General features: G+C 50.6%; 2 protein-coding genes across 5 annotated transcripts in view; one reads left to right on the top strand and one right to left on the bottom strand.

The window, feature by feature from the left end:
- The window catches only part of ZFHX2 (zinc finger homeobox 2), a 31,175-nt gene extending 18,968 nt beyond the window's left edge, over positions 1-12,207 (bottom strand). Inside the window, exon 1 of the mRNA XM_030804099.1 lies at positions 11,789-12,207. The gene's annotated coding sequence lies outside the window, so the exon portion shown is untranslated. The remainder of the gene's footprint in view (positions 1-11,788) is intronic.
- A 3,916-nt stretch (positions 12,208-16,123) lies between these two features.
- Positions 16,124-19,748, top strand: THTPA (thiamine triphosphatase). 4 transcript variants are annotated; one of them, XM_030804100.1, is made up of 3 exons: positions 16,136-16,750; positions 17,160-17,711; positions 19,105-19,748. In XM_030804100.1, exons 2-3 carry the CDS (start codon positions 17,165-17,167, stop codon positions 19,248-19,250), a joined length of 693 nt encoding a protein of 230 aa, XP_030659960.1. In that variant the 5' UTR covers positions 16,136-16,750; positions 17,160-17,164; the 3' UTR covers positions 19,251-19,748. The 4 variants fall into 4 exon arrangements, with proteins under 4 accessions (XP_012353612.1, XP_030659960.1, XP_004091948.1 ...); XM_012498158.2 differs by having other exon boundaries at positions 16,124-17,446; positions 19,105-19,558; XM_004091900.3 differs by having other exon boundaries at positions 16,741-17,441.
- Positions 19,749-20,251: the final 503 nt, after the last annotated feature.

Here is a 20,251-nt window from a genome sequence, read left to right as displayed (position 1 = left end):
TCCATGGCAAAGGCTTTCGAAGTGAAGTCTATCAGGGCACCATCAAGTTTGCATACAATGATTTTCACATCAGGGCCTTCCAAAGAGTTGTTTTTCATTTTTTGAGACAGGGTCTCGCTTGGTCTCCCAGGCTGGAGTGCAGTGTCACCATCTCGTCTCACTGCAGACTCTGCCTCCTGGACTTGGGTGATCCTCCCACCTCAGCCTCCCTCCCAGTAGCTGGGACTACAGGTATGTGCCACGACGCCCAGCTAATTTTTGTGTTTTTTGTGGAGACAAGGTTTTGCCTTGTTGCCCAAGCTGGTCTCAGATTCCTGGGCTAAAGCAATCTGCCCCCCTTGGCCTCCCAAACTGCTGGGATTACAGGCATGAGCCACTGAGCCCGACCTTCCTAACAGTTTTGCCTTTCACTTTTCTAATTGTTTAATCTACCCACTTTCCCTTAGAGTCAATTTTAGGACCTTTTTTTTTTTTTAAATTCCTCTCTTAAATTGTTGCTTAAGGCATTGCACCCTTCCATACTCACTGTCCTCGCCTTCCTCCCCTTTTTGTCTCGACCTGTTGATTACAAGAGGAGGCGACCATGGAGAGAAGGGGAAGAGAAACAGGAAGGATGAAATATGTGTACCCCTAGTATGGGGGATTGTTTGGTATAAACAGCAAATAAACTATAACTAGATGAGCTCTATTTTTTAGGGCAATGGAAGAACATGGGCTTTGGATCCATGCACAGAGAGCCAGGTTCAATCCTTGCTCCATCACTCACTAGCTGTGCAACTTTGGGAAATTACTTATTGAGCCTTAGTCTCCTTATCTGGGAAAATGGGAATAATGATATTTTCCTTACTCAGTTGTGAAGACCAGATAGGTAATGTGTAAAGTGCATTTGCTGGGTGTTCAATGAGGGTAGTTCTTTTCCTTCTCTCTTGGCTGTCTCCCATCATAGAGTGGAGCATGGTGTTTGCACAGAGGCTGACAGCTTTCCTTCTGTTCGCCCCTTTTTCTTTTCTCTCTTTTTTTTTTTGAGACAGAGTCTCGCTGTCACCCAGGGTGGAGTGCAATGGTGTGATCTCAGCTCACTGCAACCTCCGCCTCCCGGGTTCAAGTGATTCTCCCTGCCTTAGCCTCCCGAATAGCTGGGATTTCAGGTGTGTGCCACCAGGCCCGGCTAATTTTTGTATTTCAGTAGAGACGGGGTTTCACCGTGTTGGCCAGGCTGGTCTTGAACTCCTGACCTCAGGTGATCCACCTGCCTTGGCCTCCCCAAGTGCTGGGATTACAGGTGTGAGCCACTGCGCCTGGCCTCTGTTCACCCCTTTCTTGACCAAGACTCATCCTCTAATCTCTGCCCTTTTCAACTGAGGGCAGAATCTTAGGTGGACAGGATTTTTTTTTTTTTTTTTTTTTTTTGAGACGGAGTTTCGCTCTTGTTGCCCAGGCTGGAGTGCAATGGCGCGATCTTGGCTCACTGCAAACTCCACCCCCGGGTTCAAGCGATTCTCCTGCCTCAGCCTCCCAAGTAGCTGAGACTATAGGCAGGCGCCACCATGCCCAGCTAATTTTGTATTTTTAGTAGAGACAGAGTTTCTCCATGTTGGTCAGGCTGGTCTCAAACTCCCAACCTCAGGTGATCCGCCCGCCTCACCCTTCCAAAGTGCTGGGATTACAGGCATGAGCCACCGCACCCAGCCAGGATTTAAATCTAGTCTACTCAGCCATAGAGTTCACTTCTTACTTAGCCCTCTTGATTGCTGGGTCTAGAGATACCCATTATTCCAGAGCAAAGAGTAGAAATTTTGCCCAGGCTCACACTTGGACAGAAGCAGCTAATAAGTGGATCAAAACTATTCTGGCCTTTCCCTGCATGTCTTCTTTTTTTCTTTTTTCCAAAGATCCTTTCCAAGTCATCCCTGCATTTAAAACTACCATTCTATCTCTAAATCTTACCTTCTATATTTAAAAAGAAAACAAACAGTACTTTGATTCTTCCCTTTTAATTCTACCTATCTCTCCTAGACCCTTCCCCTTCTATAAATATTTAAGGAGAGCTTACTTTGTGCAAATAAGTTTTGTCCAAAAGAGAGAGAAAGAATGAGTATGGCAGGGAATGAGAAGCAGGAAAAGGAGTGTTGTAAAGGGCAAAGAAAGATTGCTAAGGCAGAGAAGAGGAGGGAGGAAGAGGGGAAGGAGAGAGGGAGAGGTAAGGAAGTGAAGAGGAAGATGAAGCTAGGTCTTGATTTGCATATATTGAATCTTTTCCAGGCCTCCCGGCTCTGGCACCAGATTGGGATGGTAGCCTGTCCCCAGTGAGAAGGAGGTGGCAAGGAGGCTGTATCTTACGCTTTGCAAGATGCTTAAGGTGGGCATGAGTAAATTGGGTGAGGTGTGAGGAGACAAGGCTAGGCTCAGGAAGAAGATGGGGGTGGTAAGGAGCAGGCAGCAGGAGAAGGGAAGCGGTAGACTGAAACCACACACGTTCACATTTGCATGGATTTGCTGAGGTGTGCTGCAGAGTGTCTGCTACTGATGGGGGTGGGTGTCCAGGAGAGGAGGCATCTCCCTTGATGACTTGGAAGTTGTTGGATGTGTTAGGACAGCAGTGTGGAGCTGCTCTGCTGCACAGATCTATGTGGTTTTATAGTACACTGGAGAGACTCACATCCTGCTAGATGTGGTTCTCACGTTCTACATACCACAGGCTTAGATAACCACAAACCAGCTCGGAACCCTTCTTCTGTATGAGCACTCAGTAGTGAAGGGACAGGGAGTTGTGCCCTTAAATTCAGAATCAGGATCCTATCTGATCCTTGCATGGGGCACCGCTGAAGAATTTGGTCTCCCAGAACTTGGTAGGAAAACATTTTTTTTTTTTTTTTTTTTTTGGAGATGGTGTCTCTGTTTCCAGGCTGAAATGCAGTGGTGTGATCTCGGCTCATGGCAATCTCCGCCTCCCGGGTTCAAGCAATTCCCCTGCCTCAGCCTCCCGAGTAGCTAGGATTACAGGCGCGTACCACCACGCCCAGCTAATTTTTTGTATTTTAGTAGAGACAGGGTTTCACCATGTTGTCCAGGATGGTCTCTATCTCCTGACTACCTGACCCGCCCACCTTGGCCTGGGATTACAGGCGTGAGCCACTGCGCCAGGCTGGAAGGAAAACATTCTGAGTGACCGTGTATGTAAATAAGTTTTTCTGGTTATTTTATTCTGTGAACCTGTGTGATGTAATGACTGCATTTAAATAGTATTACAACAACAAAAACTAATTGTAATAATAGTAAATAGCTAACATCTTTAAATGTTTGCCATGGGCCAGGCACCGTGCTAAGCCCTCAGCAAGTATCACATCACCTAATCCTCCACTACAATCTGATGCAATAGATGCAGCTATTCATTCCTATTTTACAAACATGGAGACTGACTTAGATGGGTTAAGTAATTTTTAAGATCTCCTGCTTAAAAAGAAGTAGAGTTGAGATTGGAACTCAGGTAGCCTGATGTCAGCGCCTCTGCTCTTGGGTTAATTTGTAAGCTTCTGAACTCTGGCTGGTATGCATTTTGAATGAGGTCTTTTGAGTCTGATTGTATTACTCTGTGTGTCACCTTGAGCATATGTGCTATCATGTTCCTCTTGAAGGTGCTAGATGGCTGTCTTCCATTTGGTTTGTTTCTTAGTATCAGATGGGCCAGAAGAGGAGCGCTGCTTTGTGCAACTCCAGGGTGCGTCATTCACACTGCAGTCCATGCAGGGGCACTGGCCATGCCCTGTGTGAAAGAAGGGAAGGAGGGGGAGGGAGGGAGTGGGAACAGGAGGGGAGGGATAGATAATGGCAGGTAGTGTTCTTGGAATGATATGCGTACCCATTTGTGACAACATCTCTTAAAGTTGAAGGTCTACACAGTGTATCCATATTAGCATGTGAACTTCATCAGACAAGCAGTCTCCCTCCAACAGAGGGAGACCCTGTCTCAAAAAACAAACAAACAAAAAAACAACAGCCTTTAGAGTCAGACAGACCTGGAATCAAATTCTAGTTCTGTTTCTTAATATGTAAATGACCTCAGGTAAGTTGCTTAAAGTCTCAATTCAGTCTCTTCATATAGAGAATGGGGCAGGCCAGGCATGCGCCTCTAATTCCAGCACTTTGGGAGGCCGAGGTGGGCGGATCATTTGAGGTCAGGAGTTTGAGACCAGCCTGGCCAACATGGTGAAGCCCTGTCTCTACTAAAAATACAAAAAAAAATGAGCCGGGCATGGTGGCACGCACCTGTAATCCCAGCTACCCAGGAGGCTGAGGCAGAAGAATCGCTTGAACCCGGGAGGCAGAGGTTGCAGTGAGCTGAGATCGCACCACTGCACTCCAGCCTGGGTGACAGAGTGACACCCTGTCTAAAAACAAACACAACAAAAACAGAAAAAAGAAAAAAAAAAAAGGGAATCGGGAATAGTACCTCATGGAGTTGAGTCCATTGAAAGGATCATCATTGAGATTGGCACTTTGGGTGCATCAATAAATGGAAATGGAATAATTATTCATCCATATGCCTTATTTCCTGTGTTGGGGTATGTGTATGTTGTTTTTTGATTGTATGTGGGGCAGCTGGTAACCTGGCTGTAGCCCTGTCTCAATACTTCTTTGGGGTTGGTGAAGGTGCTTGTTCTCCCTGGCTGGATTTTCCCAGGCCCTCCATGTACCCGTGTGTGGGCCCTGCGCTTCCCGTTCAGTAGTAGGGTGTCCTGTTCAGTGTGTTGCTGTGAGCCCGTATGTGGTTGGCCCGGCTGGCGTGGGCGTGTTTAGGGTGGTGGTAATTACTGGGATGGCCCAGCCCTAATGAGTGTGATCTCGTTACACTCTCGCTGCCTCTAATGGAGCTAACCTCATTTCACAGCCATTAGAGATGGAGATGAGGCCCCGCCCACTGGCCCTGCCAGCTGCAGCTTTTGCAGCCCTGGCCACGTTCTTTCCCTCCGGCTCGCCATTTCTCCATTCCACTTCTCCTTCTCCCACTTTTTTTTTCTGCTCCTCCTACCAGGTTTCCCTTTCCTGTCCCCCATTGTTCTTTTCCTTGGCCGTTTTTCTGCACCCCTCTCCTCTTTCATTCTCTTTTCATGTCTCCCTTCCCTGCTCCTCTCTTCGATTCCTGGGCTCCTCTTCTCTTCACTCATCACCCTCCCTTTTTTCTCCCCTAGTCGATTTGTCCTCCACATTGCCATTTCTCCATCCTCTTTTCCTTCCCTCTCCCCCGCCCTTCACGGCTCCAGTCCCTCCCCTCCCCCACATTGCCCTGTCTGGCCAAAGGACAAATCTCAAGGGGAAACCAGCAAAGACAAACAAGGAGCAGTGACTTCATTATCGTCGTTAATTTGCCACTTCAGTTCCTCCCATAAGGGTCAAAGCCAGCACAGCTTGAACTCAGGACTGACACGCAGGCTGAGACCACGGCCTGGCTTTTCAGCCCTACTTCTTACACAACCACTCGTCCGCCCTCCTCAGCTGTCTTCATTTCCCTATGGAGGGGTCAGGCTCCCTGTTTGCTCTCCAGTTTCTTAGTCCTCACAGCCTACCGCACTCCTTCCTTTCTCATTTAAATTGTGGCCATCTCTCTGTGCTCTCTCCCATCTCCAAGTCATGGGTTTTTCACCTTTGACTCCTATCTCTGTCATACTCTCTCCCAGCTTCTCCCTGCCTAATCTTTCCTGAACCTCTTTCTTATCCTTCCCTGGCCTTCTCTCTTTCTAATTTTAAGTACACTTCTTTCCCTAAAGCAGCAGGATTTTTTTTTTTTTTTCTTTTGAGACGGAGTCTTGCTCTGTCGCCCAGGCTGGAGTGCAGTGGCACAATCTCGGCTCACTGCAAGCTCTTCCTCCCGGGTTCACGCCATTCTCCTGCCTCAGCCTCTCCGAGTAGCTGGGACTACAGGCGCCCGCCACCACGCCCGGCTACTTTTTTGTATTTTTAGTAGAGACGGGGTTTCACCATGGTCTCGATCTCCTGACCTCGTGATCTGCCCGCCTTGGCCTCCCAAAGTGCTGGGATTACAAGCGTGAGCCACCGCGCCCGGCACAGCAGGATTTATCTGTAGGTTTGTGGAAACGACATAGCCTGAAGAAGCTGGAGATGAGAAGAAGAAAGGCATCTGTGGCCCAAGCAGACCACTGATACAGAACACAGAGATGGCTCGGGGGAAATGCAGACAACTGTGATGGAGGCAAGAGGCCCGCAAATAAAGAGAAGCAGCAAAATCTAGACCCATGCCCATGGCCCAGGAATAAAGAAGACAGAGGCTTGAGACTAGGGGAAGGAAAGGGCATCACAAAACAAGGAATGAAAAATCTGAGGATGGAAATGGCATTTACTCCATCGGGTCCTCAGGGAAACACAATCTAACACTCCTGGCCCACCCTCTGCCCTCCTTCACTGAGAAGCCAAATGACTGGTAATTGACTCTTGACCTCTAGCCCAAGCCCAGCCCCAAAGGGAGAGGTACAGGGTAGTTAGCTATGACTGGAGGAGGCACTAGGGAAATGTGCATACATGAAGTTAAATTCCTGCCACACCCATTCTGCCCCACTGACGGCACATCAGCGTGCTCCACAGGACCAGACTCTCCATGCATAAACCTCTCTGCAGAGAGGTCTTGCACACCCTGGAACATTCATGTCTTTCTGATTGCACAGGCTCCTGTGCATGCGACATTCCAGTTGATGGTCCTGCTGGGAATTCCAAGGCCTGAACTTTAGCTTTGATGTAATCCTGTGTTCCTGCCAAATACAGAAAGAGGGCTCCTGTTCTTTCATTAGACTTTGGGGGTAAAAAATGCTGAGAGGTGCTGAGCTTCTCAGTAAAAATTAGAAAAACATACCTTCCTCCAGGTGTATGCAGCCCCCATGCCAGTGGTACAGCTTGGTGACAGGACTGTGGGTGGACCTCAGCCCTGTCACCCCTTAACAACTGCACATGGGGACCCTGGTCTCTGGACTAGTTCCTACATGAGGAAGCCACTGAGAGCCCATGGGATTACCCTACAGGGCTAGAAGTTACTTCTAAATCTTTCACCCCTGCCTTGCCAGCCTGGGGAGGAGGGATGGGCAGGCAGTTCCCTAGGACTTTCCCCAGAGAGGCAAGGGGCTCTGGGAAAGTGGGTGGTGGGATGACCGAGCTTAGTGTGAGGAGCTCGAGAAGAAAGATGGAAAAATCAATGAAATGAGTTTCTAACGGTGAGGTAAAGGACCGCTGTGTCGACAGCCTGTCGCTTGCTGCAAAATATGAGCTGCCCAACTCTGTGGCGGCGGCTGACAGTGCAACAGCCACCACCGTCCTTCCTTCAGGCCCCCCGCCCACCAGCCCCTTCTCTAGCTGCCCTGGCCTTTCTTATTACAGCCAGACTGTCCTCCAGCACTCCCAGCTCTCTCCCCTGTCTTCTTTCATAGATTTCTCAACCCATTCAGGGGCTTTTTGGCCCTTCACCTCATGATTCCTGATTGGGTGCATCTTTGTTTTCTATAGCTTCTGTGTATTTAGACCTCTTCTTTCTGCAGATTTCACTGTGAGAGTTGTGGCGAGTTTTACATCTCTTGCCTCCCACTCTTCTAGATACCTCTGGAGTCTTTCAACAATGGAGAGTCAGATGTCAAGGCCATCCCTCACAGGGTTCTTTACATCAAGATCTGGGCAGCAGTAACTTCTCCCTCCTTTGGCCTTTTGGCCCACGCCAATGCTGCCTTCCTTGTATTAATAATTACCTGGGTTGGGATAGGTGTTCAGAATGGGTCTGGTATTGATTTATGAACTCCTTATTTGTGGCCATTGTATATATACAGTTATGACAAATTCAATTGTAGTTTCATGATTGGGAATGGGGTGGGGATGCTACTTTTAATTCACATTTGCCAACTCTCTCTTTGGAAACAGCTCTCAACCTTTTCTGGAAACCGCCTCCTTTCTCTTCCCTCCTCCACATCTTCCTCTTGGGCTCCTAGGGCTGTTCATTCATGTTTTCCTCCAATTATCACTACAAAGACTCTGCACATCAGCCCTGAGAGTTCCCCTGGCTGCCTCCAAGTGTGACCCTAACCCAGTCTCTCCTGTCTGCCTCAGATCTCACTGTCACTGGTTAACTACCCTCTAGCCATTCCCTCCGGTTTCTGATTTCCCAGTTTGCCCATTAATGTAGACTTAGGTGGGGGGAGTGGGTGAAAATTAGGTGGGCAACTCTTTCCCCCAGCCTCTCCCTACTAATTCAACATTTGATCAATAGATATTTATTAAGCCTCTTCTGTGTGACAGACACTGTGCTAGGTGCTGGAAAACAATTGGAAACTAGACAGATGTAGCCACTCCTCAGATGGCCATGTGACTAACCCTGAGTCTCTCACCAGACAGCTAAGTCTCTCAGACTAGGGGACCCTGTCCCATTTTCCCCCTTTCTGTACAGCCAAATTCCACTGTGCCCTCTGGCATTTCACAACCCTTCCCTTTTCTCAATCCCTGAATGAGTTTACACTCTCACACAGCCCTGATCCCTTCTCTCTGCATTCTAGCTTTAGTCTCCATTCCTAAACCCAAAGCCATTACACTTTCAACAACTCTCCTCCCTGCTCACAAAGCCCTTCTCCTTTCACATTCTGTAACTGCCATTTCTAGTCCTCCTCTTCCGTCTCTGCCTGCCTTTTGATCCAACCATCCCAACCTCAATGCCCTGTCTTAGGTTCCTTCCTCTTGCTACTGTCAGGCTCTGGCAAACCTCAGGTGCTCACAAACAAGAGTTATTTGTGACAACTGTTGTTCTGAGCTGAGAAGAGCTCCAGGGAGGCAAGGTCAAGCTACCAGAATCAGAAATCCTACCAATTCGACCCAGGCCCTGGCCCATAGGTGATACAGCACCCTGGCAAAGCAGCAAGTGATTCCTGTATGGGTCTCAAGGTAACACCAGCTGCCTCTGACATCATGGAGGGAGGAACCCTGTCAGGTTGCCAAGGCAATACCAGCAATTTATGACATCAGAGGCTTGAGGTCTTTGGTTCTCAGGGGCTGGGAAGATTCAAGTTCCTCTCAGCTGAAGTTTATGGGAATTCTACTTTTTCATCTCTTTGCTTGTGTTCTGGCTTGGGAATGAAATACAAAGGTCTTTGGTGGGGGTAGTGAGTGATTAGGCCAATGAAATGAATGCTCGTGAGGTTCTCACTCTCTCTCTCTCTTCCCCGGATATTTCTGCTTTCTCTCCCTCTCTTGGGCATTTCTGTCTTCTGGGGCTTCGCCCAGTGGTATTCCTGCTATTTCTGCTATGCTTTTTTTCCAACCCCCCAGCCCCCCCGCAGTGCTCTCGCTCTCTTTGCATCAGTCACGCTGTGTCCTCCTCACACCAGAGGCATTTGTTTCCTTTGATACCTCATCCTCTCCTCTTTTCCTCCTACCAAGCTCTGTGCAGCTCTGATCGGCCTCAGCACTCCTTCGTTTGCCATCCATTTACCTTCTTTGTACCATACTCTCTTCCCATCTCATCTTGTTCGGCAATTCCTCCCTTCCCCCTCTTTACTACTGTATTAATTTCATAGTGCTTTTTCTGTTGACCTCCACTTTAGGAATATTCTATCATTTCTCTTTCTTTTACCTTCTGTATTGCTATCAACACGTTTTGTTTCATTCTTCCAATTTCTTATTAAATACCCCTTGGTTCCTCCCCTGCCCCCCAGTCCGCAGAGATTTTCCTCCCTTCCTTTGCACATCCCTCACGTCATACATTTCTCTACCCCGTGTGTTTATTGCACCGACCACCCCTTTCTTTAATTCTCTTCACCTCTGAAATCGTCCATCTTCTGCCCATGTCTACCTGCTCCTTTTAGCTTTCCAAGCTCCTCAGGTTTGGAAAAACAATGATGGGCTAAAAACCAAGGTAAACTCTCCAGATCCTTTATCCACCCTTACTGTTCTTGAATGAACCTGGCTGCTTAGATATGATAGCTTTTATCACACTAATAAACACTGCCTCGTAAAAACAAAAAATGGTGCTGGATCTAAATATGATAGTAGCAGGGGCCTAGGAAGAAGATGAACTAAAAAGTGAAGAAAAAGCAACTGATATCTAGAATGAACTGAAGGATGGGGGGCAGCCAGGCAGGGTGGAGCTTAGAGTCCTAGGGAATGTCCCCTTACAGAATCAAAGTTGACAGTTAACTGACATAATGGCACTGATTGATGGAGGGGTTATATGCCCCTGGAAGCTCATTAAATTTATTTCTTGGCCTGTTTATGTGCCTTCACAAACCATACCCCACACCTTTCCCAGCCCTTGCTTGCTGGTACCTTCTGCTGCTGGGGTTAAAATGCTGGATAAGAGGAAAAGGGATAAAAGAAACTTAGGGTGATCAGGAAGAAAAGGTAGGAAGAGGGCAGATTATGGGAACAAAGGTGGAAACTCGTAAGAGAGCTGATGGTAAACAGATGGAAAAAAGGGGTGAAGCAAAATGGGGAAATAAAAAATATACAATGATAAAGTGGGGGAAGGGAGGAAAATTAAGTCAGCAGGGAAGAGGTTTTGTGGTGGGAAGCTCCTGGAAAGGCAGATGACACGCATGAGACCAGAAGGTGAGGTTCTGATGAGGGAGGCAGGCACATGGCAAAGGGCACAGTCAACAATGCTAGGAAGTTCCAAAGCTTCTCTGGTGAAGGTGGAAGAGGCTGTCCTGGCCATGCTGAAGGCACTAGAGGCTTTGGTGAAGACACATTCGCTCCATCATCCCACTCCTCCAGGCCCTGACTGTGACCACCACAATCATGACTGATAAGGAAATTCCAAAGTAGCCTGAAAAGGCCAGAGATATCCAGACAGACTCTGAAGGAGAGGGCATGGAGTCCTAGACCGACAGAACAGGCAGCCGAGGCGTGACACATAGTGACAGAGACACACAAGGAGAGGATCACTCGGATGGGAAGGGTCACAAGTGGGGACAGTGACATACAGATCCAGAGATGGATGGGTGGAAGAGACAAGATGAAGAACAGAAAAACCAAAAGTCAGGGACACATGGACAGAGATCAGCGGGACTACAGGCACAGCGAGAAGCGTGGTCCTGTGCTTGAAAATGATAGGGCTGCTCAGAGGGGCAGACAAGAGCGGATGGGGGTGGTAGGGTGGGCGTGCAGGACAGACACGCTTCACCTTGAATGGGCTTATGGCCTCCCCTCACCTACTCAATACTTTCAAAAAAAGGAATGGAAAGCTCAACTTCAGCCAAAAACGAACGAAGATTGAGAGTATCCACGTCCCCTCCCACTCCACGCCCCAGCGCGCTAGCCCATCCATCAGCCCGCCGGCCGCCGTTCTCCCATCCCACAGCCCGCGGGGGACCGCCGAGACCCAGGCCCCTCCAGGCTGACAGCTCTGAGCCCTCACACTCACCAGGCCTCCCCTTCCCTCCGGGACCCCCGCTCCCTGCCCAACTCGGCGCGGTCCGTCTAGGCTTTCCATACCCTCCGTCTGTCCCGCGGGCCTCTGCCTTTCCCGTTCCCGTTTCTCCCTCCACCCCCGCATCTCTCTCTTCCCCCATCCTCGCGCACGCCCTCTGCCTCCCACACCCCTGTCTGCTATCTCCCAGGGCTCTCGGTCTGTCTGTCCGTCCGTCCTTGTCCCCTCCCCCAGCCCCTTCCCGGCCCTCTCCGTCCCCTCCAGCGGCAGTCTCCAAGCGCCTCCTCTCCCGTCTCGAGCTTCCAAAGAGCAAGGAAGGGAAGAAGAGAGAGAGGGAGAGGAGAAAAAAACCAACCCAGCAGCATCGGAAATCGATGCACTTACACCTCAGCTGGAAGCAGGGACGGGAGTCGAACCGCGGCCACCGAGCAGCGCGAGGCGGGGAGGGGAGGGGGCGGCTCTTGGAAGGGACTTCTCCGATGTGTTGATTCCTCTTTTTTCCCCTCCTCCTCCCTCCCTCCAGCGCTCGCTCCGGGGCGTCAGGGACGGAGATGGAAAAAATAAATAAATAAATAAATTCACGGCGGTGAGGGAAGTGAAGGAAAATAATCAATGCTATTTGGCTGCGGCTGAAGTGTTTCCCCGGCTTCGTGAGGGGGTTTCCATTGATTCACCCTGGGCACTCGCTCGCTCCCTGCCTCCTCCTCCTCCTCCTCCTCGCCCTCCTCCTCCTCCTCCTCCTCCTCGCCCTCACTCCTCCGCCTCATTCACTGGCTGGAGTCGAGGCGTCCCACACAATGGAATAATCAATACCCAGGCGCCCGGGGCTGCCCCACTGAGCAGGTGCAGCGGCCCGCCCGCCGCGGTGCATGCCGGGAGTTGTAGTCTGTTCGCGCCCGCCCGCCTGCCTCGCGGGACCCAGGGCCGGGGGCAGGCCGGCCAGCCCACCAGGTCGCCTCCCGGTTTAAGCCGGTGCCTGCAAAGAGGGCAGGCCCCTTTAAACTGTTTTCCGTCTCCTTTCCTCTTCATCCTGTGGCCTGCAGAAACCATACATGTGTTTTGTTGTTTTGTTTTAAATCAGCTTCAGAACAAGCCCTGAGCCGCCCAAGGCCTCCTTTTTTCATTCCCTTCTTCCTGCCTTATTATTCCACCGCCCCCCCCCCACCCCGCCCCCATTGGGTACTAGAACCTTCTCTACCGCGGCAATTACTCTTTAGTCTCTGAGAGCTTCTGCCTCCTCCACACGGTTGCATAGTCCCTTGAGCTGGGTAAGGGGAGGTTCGGGCTCCTCCTCATCTTCAGTTTATCAGCTTATTCAGTGCTCCTGAATTTTTTTTTTTTTTTGGAGACGGAGTCTCGCTCAGTCGCCCAGGTTGGAGTGCAGTGGCACAATCTCTGCTCACTGCAGCCTCCACCACCGGGTTCAAGCGATTCTCCTACCTCAGCCTGCTAAGTAGCTGGGATTACAGGCACGCATCAACACACCCAGCTAATTTTTGTATTTTTAGTAGAAACGGGGTTTCACCATGTTGGTCAGGCTGGTCTCGAACTCCTGACCTTGTGATCTGCCTGCCTCGGCCTCCCAAAGTGCTGGGATTACAGGTGTGAGCCACTGCTGCGCCCAGCCCATTTTTTTGTTTGTTTGTTTTTTCTTGAGACGGAGTCACTCTGTCGCCCAGGCTGCAGTGCAGTGGCATGATCCCGGCTCACTGCAACCTTCACCTCCCAGGTTCAAGTGATTCTCCTGCCTCAGCCTCCCAAGTAGCTGGGATTATAGGTGCCCACCACCATGCCCTGCTAATTTTGTATTTTTAGTAGAGATGGGGGTTTCACCATCTTAGCCAGGCTGGTCTTGAACTCCTGACCTCAGGTGATCCACCGGCCTCAGCATCCCAAAGTCCTGGGATTATAGGCGTGATCCACCTCACCCGGCCGCTCCTGTATTCTAATAACAATAATTTCTAAGATTTCTTGAATGCATAGGGACAGTTCCAAGCACTTTTACATATATTGTTTACTCCTCTCAATACCTCAAGCATGAGGTAGATGCTATTATAGTCCCATTTTACAATTGAGGAAAGTAAGGCACAAACAAGTGAATTAACAGGCCCAAGGTCCAATGGCCAATAAGTAAGTGACAGCACCAGGACTCAAAAACCTCCATGGTCTGGCTCCAGGACCCATACTAACTGCTATAACCTACTTCTCTTAAACAACACAACAAAACCCTGAAGTTCACACGACAAAAAGGAGAGATAAATGAACATTTTGAATTTATACTATGTGACAGTTTATGACTGAATCCTCACAGGTAACTGTGAGGCATGCCACATTTTCTCAATGAAAAAGCAGTGACTGGCTGGGCGTGGTGGCTCACTCCTGTAACCCCAGCACTTTGGGAGGCTGAGGTGGGTGGATCACCTGAGGTCAGGAGTTCGAGACCAGCCTGACCAACATGGAGAAACCCTGTCTCTACTAAAAATACAAAATTAGCTGGGCGTGGTGGCATGCACCTGTAATCCCAGCTACTCGGGAGGCTGAGGCAGAAGAATCACTTGAACCCGGGAGGCAGAGGTTGTGGTGAGCCAAGATCACACCATTGCACTCCAGCCTGGGCAACAAGAGTGAAACTCTGTCTCAAAAACAAAAACAGGCCGGGCGCGGTGGCTCACACCTGTAATCCCAGCACTTCGGGAGGCGGAGGCGGGTGGATCACGAGATCAGGAGATTGAGACCATCCTGGCTAACACGGTGAAACCCCGTCTCTACCAAAAACATACAAAAAAATTAGCTGGGCATGGTGGCGGGCGCCTGTAGTCCTGTCTACTTGGAAGGCTGAGGCAGGAGAATGGTGTGAACTCTGGAGGCGGAGCTTGCAGTGAGCCGAGATGGTGCCACCGCACTCCAGCCTGGGCGACAAAGCGAGACTCCGTCTCAAACAAACAAAAATTAGGCAGGTGGGGTGGCACGTGCCTGTAGTCCCAACTACTCAGGAGGCTGAGGCAGGAGAATCACTTGAACCCGGGAGGCAGAGGTTGCAGTGAGCTGAGACACCAGAGTGAGACTCTGTCTCCAAAAAAAAAAAAAAAAAAAAGCAGATGCTTAGGAAAGTGGAGTAGCTTGCCGAAGGCCAAACATCTAGAAAGTGAAGCTGAGAGTCAACCTCAGGTCTGGCTCCGGAAACTGGTCTTTGTGTTCAAATAAGCTGCTGCTTTTGCCCCACTGGATTGGACCTTATAACACAAGGAAAAATTAGGTCTTCATCCCAGGTTAACAAAACTGGAAAGCAAAAGATGAATGAAAAGCAGGCCCTAGGAGATGGGGTTGCTTCCCTCCCTAACCAACCGTGCTTAACATGGAGTGGGGCCAGGGGTTGACCCAAGCTACCCCAAGTTCAAGATGCCATTTGTTTATTTATTTATACACAGGGTCTTGCTCTGTTGCCGAGGCTGGAGTGCAGGCAGTAGCAGGATCGTAGCTCACTGCCCTTGACCTCCTGGGCTCAAGCTATCCCCCTGCCTCAACCTCCTGAGCAGCTGGGACCACAGGCATGCACTACCACACCCGGCTAATTAACAATTTTTTTTTTTGTAGAAACAGGGTCTTCCTATGTTGCCCAGGCTGGTCTCAAACTCCTGGCCTCAAGTGATCCCCCTGCCTCGACCTCTCAAAGTGCTAGGATTACAAGTGTGAGTCAACGCACCTGGCCAAAATGCCATGTCTTTAAGCCAGTGTCCTTCTTCCTATAATACCTCTCACTGGTCATGTTTCCAGAAACATACTGGTGAGAGGGCAGGTATTGAGAACATGACACTTCTCACCCATCATAGGAAGGAGTCCAGGAGTTAAGAGCCACGGTTCCTCAGGGAGCTTCCTCACATGGAAGGTCAGACATATAGAGTCTCCAGATAACCATAGTCCTCAGAGGGAGTAAGAAGGAATCGTCTCTATTAATATTTTGTCTCCCAAAGCATTCAAAGGGCCAACCCCATGTTTTCCTGAATTTTATTTTTTGGGGGACAGATGGAGTCTCTTTCTGTCACCCAGGCTGGAGTGCAATGGTGCCATCTCAGCTCACTGCAACCTCTGCCTCCCAGGTTCAAGCAATTCTCATGCCTCAGCCTGTGGAGTAGCTGGGAACACAGGCACGCGCCACCACGCCCAGCTCATTTTTGCATTTTTAGTAGAGACGGGGGTTTCTCCATGTTGGCCAGGCTGGTCTTGAACTCCTGACCTCAGGTGATTCACCCTACTCGGCTTCCCAAAGTGCTGGGATTGCAGGTGTGAGCAACCGCACTGGCCTTTCTGTATTCTAAATGTACATAAGTAGTTCTACACCTGACAAAAACTGCTTAGGGACCGCTGGAAACTCTGACAAACTCCTCAGTCTAGCACTCAAGGCTTTTCCCTCAACTGCATTTCTAGCCTCGTCTTCTGCTTACATACCACCCAGGTGCTCTCCAGTTTCTGGGCCTTTGCTTAGGCTATTCCTGTCTCCATCTAGGTCTCCAACAGTTGAAATACCGTCATATCTTTAGTTACTGGCCAAAATATCACTTTATTCTCTGACAGAAAGTTTCTCACTCACTTTTACCCTGAACGTTCATGCCAGGAGGTATTAGATCCCCTCTAAATCTCCAGAGTAGCTAAACTGGACTTTATTACGCGCTGACCCCGCCCCCTTCCCTCCCCCCACCAACCCCCCTCGCCACCATTGCCACTGGCCTGCGCTTAGCTGGCTGCTATAGCAGATATCTGTTGGACAGTGTGAATGGCTTGTATTCCAGGCCCATCTGCCTGCGTTGGGGTGCGGCGGGGGGTGTTGGAGACGGGACTGGGGCTTGAGCTCCTTGCACCCGACTCTCCCAGCCGCCTTGTAGCCCCAGTTCAGCTTTAGGTAGAGTACCGCAGGCACCAAGTGCAGCTTTCCTGTCACCATAGCGACGGGCGGGGCGAGAGGGCAAAGTCTCCCTTTGCAACTACATCTCCCATCATGCATCCGCGCCTCGGGGTGCCTGGCTCAGCCTCAGGCCTGAGACCTGTACCAACCCCCGGGAGCCGTGCGGGGCCGACGATGAGGAGCAGAGTGCAAGGGGGCGGCCTCGCTCCGCTGGCCACCCCGGGGTCCCGGCCTCCCATTACATAGCGGGTGTCTCGAGCCCTGGCCTGCTCTCGGCACCGCCACAACGGGCCTAATATGGCCGCTGGTGCCAGGACCTGCCGGGCGCGCGGAGGGTCGGGCCGAGGTCCGGGATCGGGAACTGCTCCCGGCATTCCTCGCGAGCGTATGGCGTGGGCTCCCTTTTCCCCTCTCTGGGTCCCGCGGGGAGACTCTCGGGCTTTGAGGTGAGACCTGAGGTTCCGCTGGCCGGTAGTGTAGCAGGAAAGGGCAGGTCCTCCCGGGTCGTGAGCCACTAGCCTCCTGGGGTGGCAAGGTGTAGAGAGGGGGGCGTTGAAAGGACACCCGCTACCCGGCGTGCTTTCTAGGGGTCTCTTTGGATTGAGGACATCAGCGGCAGTGGAAGGGATTTTACTGGAGACCTGTCACTGTCAGAGCCTTAAAATATCACCGACGGGGCCTTAATATCACCGAGGTAGAGAGAAAAGGGCAGTAGCCCTAGAGACTGTTGCGACACAGTGTGCCCCTCATAAGTTCTTCCAGGGAGGGGGTCTGTACTGAGTTGACGTCCCAGGAGCTGAGCAGCAGGCTTTGCATCCTTGGGAACTCAGCAAATGTTTGTTCAACCAATTGCAGGTAGCATGGCCCAGGGCTTGATTGAGGTGGAGCGAAAGTTCCTTCCAGGGCCTGGCACAGAGGAGCGGCTGCAGGAGTTGGGGGGCACCCTAGAGCACCGGCTCACCTTCCGAGACACCTACTATGACACCCCTGAGCTGAGCCTCATGCAGGCTGACCACTGGCTGCGACGACGAGAGGATAGTGGATGGGAGCTCAAATGTCCTGGAGCAGCAGGTGTCTTAGGACCCCATACGGAGTATAAGGAACTCACAGCGGAACCTGCAATTGTGGCCCAGCTCTGTAAGGTGCTGGGGGCTGACGGCCTGGGGGCTGGAGATGTGGCTGCTGTGCTGGGCCCACTGGGGCTGCAGGAAGTAGCTAGTTTTGTGACTAAGCGGAGTGCCTGGAAGCTGGTGCTCTTGGGAGCTGATGAAGAGGAGCCACAGCTCAGGGTGGACTTGGATACAGCCGACTTTGGCTACGCTGTGGGTGAGGTAGAGGCCCTGGTGCATGAGGAGGCTGAAGTACCAACTGCCCTAGAGAAGATCCACAGGCTCAGCAGCATGCTTGGTGAGGGAGACAGGCCCTTTTGTGCTCTTCCTGCTCCCCACTCTTCTCTTTTGGAGGCACCCGCTGGACCATTTAGTGGGGGAGGGCCTCTGGATTAAAAAAAATTTTTTTTAATAGAGACGAGGTTTTGCCGTGTTGCCCAGGCTGGTCTGGAACTCCTGGACTCAAGCAGTTTGCCTGCCTCAGCCTTCCAAAGTGCTGGGATTACAGGTTTGAGCCTCTGTGCCTGGCCTGGATTATTTTTATAGTGGGAATTGTTTTAGCAATTTTCTAAGTTTGCTTACAGTTCTGTGAAATCTCATTTTCTCTTTAACAGTAGCTAATTTGGATTTAGTCCTTCCATGTGTCTAATTCCAGCCAACCTGCCTCATTTAGTTCTCATACCTATAGCCAGATCTCCTTCAGTTTCATTTCTCAGTTCCCTGCTTTGACTCTTCCTCCCCCCAATCTTTTTTTTTTTTTTTCTTCTTCAGTCACCACTCCTCCACAAGGAGTAAAAAGTAAGCCTTTTTACAAAAGCTGCCCTCTGGGAGGCTCAGACCCAGGATCTTCAGATCATGAGACTGATGCACTGCCCACTACACCTAGAGTCCAGCCAATCTTGTCCTTTTGTTTTACAATTACCTAGATCCTTTTAATTTGTCCTTTTGGTTTTTTGTAAAGGACAATAACATTATAGTTATGTGAGACAGTGGGGCATGATTTGGCAGATTTGTTCCCGAGCATAATTCCCTTGTAGACAGTTCATCCACACTAGTGTGGAATGGTGCATCCCATGGGGCCTTACAGCCCTGCAGTGCTGTTTGAGCCCCCTCAGGAAACATACACTGAGTTCCTTGCTATGTGCCCAGCAGGCTGCTAGGCACTAACAACAGACACTGGCAACAGGCAGTTCCATTCTCACCTCACCACGTAGAGGTGAGAATTCTATATGAATCCCACCCCATGGATATAGCTTCCCTCCTCTTCTTTCTATAGCTCTTGGTTTCTATGTGTACATCTCTGCATGTGTTTCATTACTAAGCTAATGAGCTTTGGCCTGGTCTAGGGCTTTAATCTTGATTGTGGGAGAGGGTAATAACTGAAATGAGCTGACGTTGAGGCATCCTTCATCTTCTTGGCGCCTGGGTGCCTCTTCGTCATTTCTCCTTGCTGGAGGAGAGGCTCAGGTGTGGCTTCTAGTCCCACTCTTTCCTGAAGTTGCTCTTTTAGGTCCCACTTCCACAGGCAGGCAGGGAGTGGACTAGTGTGTTACAGAAGCTGGGTGGGTGACATTCAGAACCCCAGTGTGGCTTTGGAAACATCCATGGAGTCCTGGCTAGGTGGGCAGGGAGCAGAGTCCAAGTGCTTGTGGCTCTGTCCATTTCTCTCCTCATTGTCCTTTTACCTGTAGGTGTGCCTGCACAGGAGACGGCACCGGCCAAGCTGATCGTGTATCTACAGCGTTTCCGGCCTCAAGACTATCAGCGCCTGCTAGAAGTGAACAGCTCCAGAGAGAGGCCACAGGAGACTGAAGATCCTGACAACTGCCTGGGCTAGGGGTGTCCCTTCCTAGAAGGGGAAGGGAACTCTGGGTCTAACGGAGTCCACTCCTGGGCCCACTGTGCCTCTCCCCTCAGTGTCCCTTCTGACAGCTGACTCCTTTCTTTCCAGCTCTGCCTGTTTCTTCCCCCTTCTCTAAGCTAGTCTTCCTTGAGCCCTCCCTGGCTGCTTCCTCTCCCTCATCCGTCAGATGCAATCTGTGGGCCGCCCCTCTCCCCTGGCCGCTAAGCAGCCTCCATTGATTTCCGCTCGTGTTTATAGGATTTCCACTTAGCCGTGATCAGTAGTTAAGCACAGGAAAATCCCTTGCCACCCCCCACCCCTTGGTCGATGCCATTGATTCTGCCAGCAGCTCCTAAACCACCTTACAGCTGAGTTAGAAGATGAGGGGAGGCAGCACGGATTTCCCTGCCTTGGGGTGTGGGAAACAGAAGCAAGTTGAGGAAATGGTTGGGAATCCCTGTTAGAACTCTAGAAATTCTTTTTTTTTTTTTTTTTTTTGAGACAGAGTCTTGCTCTGTCGCCCAGGCTGGAGTGCAGTGGCGCAATCTCGGCTCGCTGCAAGCTCCGCCTCCTGGGTTCACGCCATTCTCCTGCCTCAGCCTCTCCGAGTAGCTGGGACTACAGGCGCCCGCCACCACGCCCGGCTAATTTTTTTGTATTTTTAGTAGAGATGGGGTTTCACCGTGGTCTCGATCTCCTGACCTCGTGATCCGCTCGCCTCGGCCTCCCAAAGTGCTGGGATTACAAGCGTGAGCCACAGCGGCCGGCAGAACTCTAGAAATTCTAATCTGATTTTGCCACTGTGCCCAGCTCTGGCCCAGAGGGTAGAGTGCCTCCTGTGGAAGTTTAGGGGCAAATTTGTTCCCTGACCTGGAGAGGGTTAGAAAGAACCAACAGCTGCCCCCTCCAAGCCTCCGTGTTGAGACAGGTTCTCAAGGCTCAGGGGAAGATGCATACCTCCTATGTAAGAATGTTTTTCCCTTGCTGTTATTCAT

This window comes from Nomascus leucogenys, chromosome 22a (genome assembly GCF_006542625.1).
Source record: "Nomascus leucogenys isolate Asia chromosome 22a, Asia_NLE_v1, whole genome shotgun sequence".
In the NCBI taxonomy this organism is placed as follows: Eukaryota; Metazoa; Chordata; class Mammalia; order Primates; family Hylobatidae; genus Nomascus; species Nomascus leucogenys.
This window is presented reverse-complemented; position numbering and strand designations above follow the sequence as displayed.

Coding starts and splice junctions, on each gene's coding strand:
- THTPA (XM_003260657.4), top strand. CDS start 17,138: ATGTTTGTTCAACCAATTGCAGGTAGCATGGCCCAGGGCTTGATTGAG. Junction 17,712..19,104: donor CAGGCTCAGCAGCATGCTTG/GTGAGGGAGACA, acceptor TTTTACCTGTAG/GTGTGCCTGCACAGGAGACG.